Here is a 6,000-nt window from a genome sequence, read left to right on the forward strand (position 1 = left end):
AAGTCAAAAATATCGTGATAGGATAATAAAACGCGGTAGAGCTCACGAGCATGCTCGGACGGCATGTCGGGCGCAATCATTTTCTGTAAGTCGGCAATGGCACAAGTTGCCGACTGCGATGGTAGAGGAGGATCGGCTGAATTGTCGTCTACTGCAATAGATGCTACTGAGTGATCCTCGAATGAGCAAAGCTGGGCCAGAGACATCCCGCGTGGCAGCACTTGTGCCGTCAAGCCAAAATTGACCACGGGCAGGCAGACGCAATTCGCCGTAATAGATAAAACTGTATGAGGCACTGTGATCCCGTGTGTAAGCAGGACGTCTTGCATGGGAGCCGCGATGTAGTGACCGTCGGGCACTGGTGGGGATGACACTAAGTCAACCTAGGTCAGTGCCGAAGGCGGCAAGCGAACGAAGTCGACGGAACTGAGGCGACTAGGGTGTGGTTCAGAGGGATCCAGAACAGGCAGGTCAAGGCGGAGAGTACTGGCGGAACAGTCGATGAGAGCAGAATGCGCGGAGAGGAAGTCCAAGCCGAGGATGATGTCGTGGGGACAGTGGGCTATGACTGTGAATAGCACGATAGTGGAGCGATCGGCGAAGGAGACGCGGGCGGCACACATACCAATTACGGGGGCTGTTCCGCCATCGGCGACACGGACAACAGGCGTCGTGGGGGGTGTGAGTATCTTCTTCAGCCGGTTACGAAGGTCAGCACTCATTACGGATACATGCGCCCCAGTGTCTATAAGAGCAGATACAGAAACACCGTCGACTTGCACGTCAAGAAGGTTCAGATGAGTGGGCAACGTCAGTAGAGGATTTGGCGGCGTAGGGAGCAATGCAGCGTCACCTCGAGGCGCTGCATCGTCTAGTTTTCCGGCTGAGAGCGGCGTCCGAAGGGAGTCGGCGAATAGGAGCGACGGGGCTGAGGAGAGCGAGATTGTCGTCGTTGGGGCGAAGGCGAACGAGAATAGGGGCGGTTCGGCGCAGGAGAATCAGTGGCGGCATTATCGGAGCGTGCGGCATAGGGTCGAGAAGGGCCACCTGGGCGAGAGTAGGCAGTATAAGTAGACCGGGTCGGGGAACTCCAACGACTGCGACAGTGGCGAGAAATGTGCCCGATTCTACGGCAGTGAAAACAAATGGGCTTGTCGTCAGCAGTGCGCCATTCAGATGGGTTGCGGAAACGTGGTGGGTAATAAGATGTGGGACGGGGCGTAATCGAAGAAGCCGGATGGGTATCAGGGCGATGGGCCGAGCAGACGGTGTGAAGACCCATGTTCGCGAACTCCTGGCGGACAACTGCCTGGATCAGGGAAACCGTGACTGCAGGTGCGTTGGAGGAGCTGGAGTCGAAGGCAGCCGGATAGGCGGCCTCAATCTCACGCCGGACGATCCTGGTAACATCACCAGTGTTGTTGGGACGAGGAGCGTCGGCACAGGAAGATGTCGCTGGGGTGTTGGGCAGACGGGCAAACTGCTGGTCGATACGTCGGCTTTTAGCGAGTTCCAGGCGGCGACACTCTTTTATAACTGCATCCACGGTCGCCACGTTGTTGAATACGAGCAAGTTGAAGGCGTCATCGGCAATGCCTTTGAGGATGTGAGAAACCTTGTCTGGCTCAGTCATGTGTGCGTCAACTTTGCGGCACAGAGCCAAGACGTCTTGGATGTATGTGACGTAGGGCTCTGTGGACGTCTGCACACGGCCGGATAACGCCCTCTGCGCGGCAAGTTGGTGACCGTAGGGGTTTCCGAACAAGTCTCGGAGCTTTTGCTTAAGCGAATCCCAACTGGTGATCTCCTCTTCGTGTGTCCGAAACCAAACTCGAGGTGTGCCACCGAGGTAAAAGAGTGCGTTGGCGAGCATGATAGTAGGGTCCCACCGGTTATTGCGGCTGACGTGTTCGTACAGGCTGATCCAGTCGTCGACGTCTTCCCCATCTTTGCCCGAGAATACGCCAGGATCGCGGGAAGCGGGGAGAGCGATGTAGGTCGTCGAAGTGGCAGCAGGTGTCGGAGCTGGCTGAGTCGAGCTGTCGTCGGCGGGAGCCATGACGGAAGACTCGACGTACCGTCCACTGCGAAGCTCCGTGACGAGGTACAGGGAACGTCCACCTCCACCAGATATGTTACGTAGGAAGACGCAGACGAAAATCTATATACAAGTATATTTACAAAGAAATGCGCCGCACTTGGCCAAGAAGCCACAGCCCGCAGTAGCCTCTAATCTTCGTCGTCATCTTCACACTGCTCGCCTCTTCGTCAAGGCAAATACTGTTCCGTAGCAATATCTTCCCAGTTATTTCTGTCCTGTTCCCAGAAAAACTGTGTCTGGCAAATGCACATTTGATTAGCTTGAATTTGCTGAAAATAAATATGAAGGTCAGTATTCGCTCTGCTCAGTTACTTCAGTAATAAATAGGCAGACTGATTTCGATCCCTTGTCATCTAGAAAGGATATCTTTTTTTCGTGCATTATTAATGAAAGCTCGCTCACACATGTCTTCTTATTTATGTGGTATGCCTCACTCATTTCTCTATTTAATTTTTCAGTGTGGGTGAACACAGATGAACAATCTTAATCCTACATTATGCCCTACTGTGACAATGCATGGCCAAGTAGGACAAGCATACTGGTCTTTTGAGTGAAATATGGTCATCTCTTAGGCACATGTTTAGGCACCGGCCAGTTTGCCCTATGTAAGTTTGACCACATGTGAAAGGAGTATAGTACACTACCTGTGACACGTAATGAACAAATTTGGTGGTATTTCTCACCGACGCAAGCCTCCCTTGCCTGCTTGCCTTTCTCAATTCGCTTGCGGGCTGCCATGCATATCCTGCCTGCTTTATTTTTCGCTAGAAATACATGTGCATAGCAGTGTACAAGTGAACTAAGAAAGGCACCCTGGCCAGGGAGACTTGCTTTATTAAAGATACTATTAAATTTGTCTTGTGTCTGTCAGGGGTAGTGTTGTCTATTTCTGTGATCATATGCATATTTGGTCAAATGTACATGGCGCAGACTGGCCGGTGCCTCAACATGCGCCTAGGAGAGAAAATTATACGGACCAGGGGTTGAGCGATAAAGCCAATTGTTTCCTCTGCCTGTGAAAGCAATGCGAAATTGAGGACGGCAGTCCAAACTTGGCATTGCAAACTTTTCATTGCAAACAACCCTAAAAAAGTCTGATTGGTCCCCATGCAACAGATAGTTAAATGCATTGTTATCATGATTGCTCAAAATCTCAAGCTCCACGTGAGAAATTGAATACTGCCATATTACGCATAGCACATACGAACTATGGCGACCGGCAGATGTAATATTGTTTCACCCGCTGAACAATGGAAGCCAGTAGATCATTCTCTTTTTCTTCCAAAAATTTGTTTGCTATGCGTAGCGCAATGTCTATATAGGAGCCTTAGTTCATGGGTGTTCCTGCTTGCTTACATATGTTAAACTTAAAATGTGTTGTCATTACAAGATGACGTTAATGTGCAACTGGGCGGCTGTCTTTTGGATACACTTTTTTTTGTCACTAGCAATGGCATTCTAGTGTCGGTGCATTCGCCTAGTTCTAGTGTCACAAAATCTTGGGAAAGTGAAAACATTCTCAAAAGTGATTGCCTGAGAACTGTCCCTCTTCACGGAGATACTTCTGCTACTTTCTTGTTATAATTTTTTTTCTGAAATACTTAAATGAAACAGTGTAGTGCTACAACTATATACATATAAATATTTATACCACATTTGTAGATATATATATTTGTGACATGTTTGCGCCTGCCTATACATTATGGCTAAATGTTCATTACACCTTTTTAAAATGATTTTCAATTGTATTTTGCAGGCTTCACCGTGGCAGAGTACCAGGCACAACCAACGAGGTTAAAAGCTAGCCTTTCCTCGCTGCTTTCCAGGAAGTGAAGTAGTGGGCGATCATGTAAGAATGAACTTGCAACATGTGAGCAGTAGCCAAAGCTTCATACAGGTCATGCTGGTGGTAAAAACTGGAATGCTGAGACAAACCACATTATTTATTTATTTAAGTATTAAATAATTTACATTTATTTGTTTATACCTCACTAAAGCCTTACATGCCTCCAGGAAGGAATTAGGTAAAATGGGAAAGCATTATTAAATCAATGTAAACACGTCATTCAAAAAAGCATCATTCGCATAGCACAAGCATTATGTAACATTTTTTATTCAAGTGATGTTTCATACAAATCCACGAAAATTCCAAGAAACGAAGCTATTAAGTTAACAACTCTTACTAAAAAAACAGTGATATCACCGTTCTGTTAGTTGCACCTAATCCATAACTAAAGTTGGCGAAATGGACGTATCATATACTGCTCTAAAATACAATCATTAATTTGTGAGTAGGACGTGCAAAATGCTTATAAACATTGGAACATTTCACGCAAGCTGTAAATTCATATATCAAATTCCTTGACTTAAGATATAGCTGATCCAGTCTGCAGAACTGTGATATGTGTTTTTATTACAGAGTTGGGGATTATTAAACTTCATGCTTTTACTTTTCTTTAAACCTGCCTATTTTTAATAATTTTTACTTCAGGCTCTGAATTGAAATTCTTCCAACAACTGGTAGACCTTAACTTTCTCAAATGCTACAAATTTAATTCAAAATAGCCTTGTGGTTGTCTCAAAACCATTTAGGAATTTCACACGTATTTAAGGAGGGACATCGGAGTTGGTCCTTAGCTAAAGCTCGAGGCCAATTCCGATTTGCAGAACAGAAATGTGCTTGCTAGTTTTTTTTGTTAGTTATAATTGTAAACATAAGTTTTTTTTAATTGTGCAATTTTCAACCATTCTTAATAAAAATTGGTCTAAATGTAAATAACAACTAAAAATGTTTTAATAACAAACATCATCAAATTCAGTCCCGTGGTTGCCGAGAAAAACGATTTCACTATTCACATGCATAGGAGCTCCTGGACTAAATCGTTTTCTTAGGTATTGTGTGCGTCAGTCATCTTTGTATTTCCCACCATAATTTTGGTATATTGGGTTTGATTTCAAACTTCCCTTATAACAACATTGAAGCTTTTTAAGCTTTGTACAATATATGATGCATCTCTCTAGGAGTACCACTATTTGCTACATTTTTACCAGGACTGCCAGTGTTCTTTTTACACTTCAACATAGGCCAGAATGCTGTGTTTTATAAGTTTAGTGTGGTTTTGTGGAGCTGACGCATAACATTGCAGTGCACATATATTTGTGCACATTCATATGAATCTACTTTCAGGCTTTAGTATCCAACCATTTATTGGGCACTGCTGGAACAGCAGGTCCTTCTGGAGTTTTAATGCGAAGCTTTCTTGTCTTCGACAAGCCTGCTTTTGTCAGGTGCCAACTCCAGTCGAGTCTGCCACAAATTGTTTCCTGTTTCGTATGTTAGCACCACCAGCTTGATCCGTGAAGCGCATTGGCAGCTACAGTTTGTGTGTTGCAAGTTCTAGGCTAAAGCATGTATGCTGACTGTTCTAAAGTGTGTATGTAGTATGTATGATGCATGTATCTAGTCTGAAGTGCAATAAACGTTTAAAACAGATCACTTTGTGGTTGTAGTGCCAATTATTTTTGCCACTGCATTTACTGTAATCGTTAATGCCTACAGTACAGTTCTCTAGAACCTCGGCAAAGTACAAGCACATTACAAACATCGACATAGGTTTTATAGAGATTTGTCTTTTGGGTCTGTAAAGCAACTGCAGAGAAATGTTCTAAAGAAATTTGTCTTTACAATCTTGAAAGGAACTCAATAGAAATGTTCTATAGAAATTTGTCTTTAGGATCTTTAAAAGAACTCCGTAGAAACGTTCTCTAGAAATTTGTGTTTACAATCTTGAAAGGAACTCAATAGAAATGTTCTATAGAAATTTGTCTTTAGTATCTTAAAAGGAACTCCGTAGAGATGTTTTATAGATTCTTTACAATCTTAAAAGGAACGTCATAGA

The 6,000-nt window shown here is 44.5% G+C and overlaps 1 protein-coding gene across 2 annotated transcripts in view; it reads left to right on the forward strand.

Annotated features, from left to right (window-relative positions):
• Positions 1-4,167, forward strand: part of LOC125942956 (uncharacterized) — a 50,088-nt gene extending 45,921 nt beyond the window's left edge. For both annotated transcript variants that reach the window (XR_007465443.1, XM_049661237.1), the window contains exon 3: positions 3,858-4,167. Coding sequence is in view for 1 of the 2 variants with exons in the window: in XM_049661237.1 (XP_049517194.1) it covers positions 3,858-3,906 (49 nt within the window). In the remaining variant the exon portion in view is untranslated. The remainder of the gene's footprint in view (positions 1-3,857) is intronic.
• The last annotated feature ends 1,833 nt before the right edge of the window (positions 4,168-6,000 follow it).

Source organism: Dermacentor silvarum, chromosome 2 (assembly GCF_013339745.2).
Source record: "Dermacentor silvarum isolate Dsil-2018 chromosome 2, BIME_Dsil_1.4, whole genome shotgun sequence".
Lineage (NCBI taxonomy): Eukaryota > Metazoa > Arthropoda > Arachnida > Ixodida > Ixodidae > Dermacentor > Dermacentor silvarum.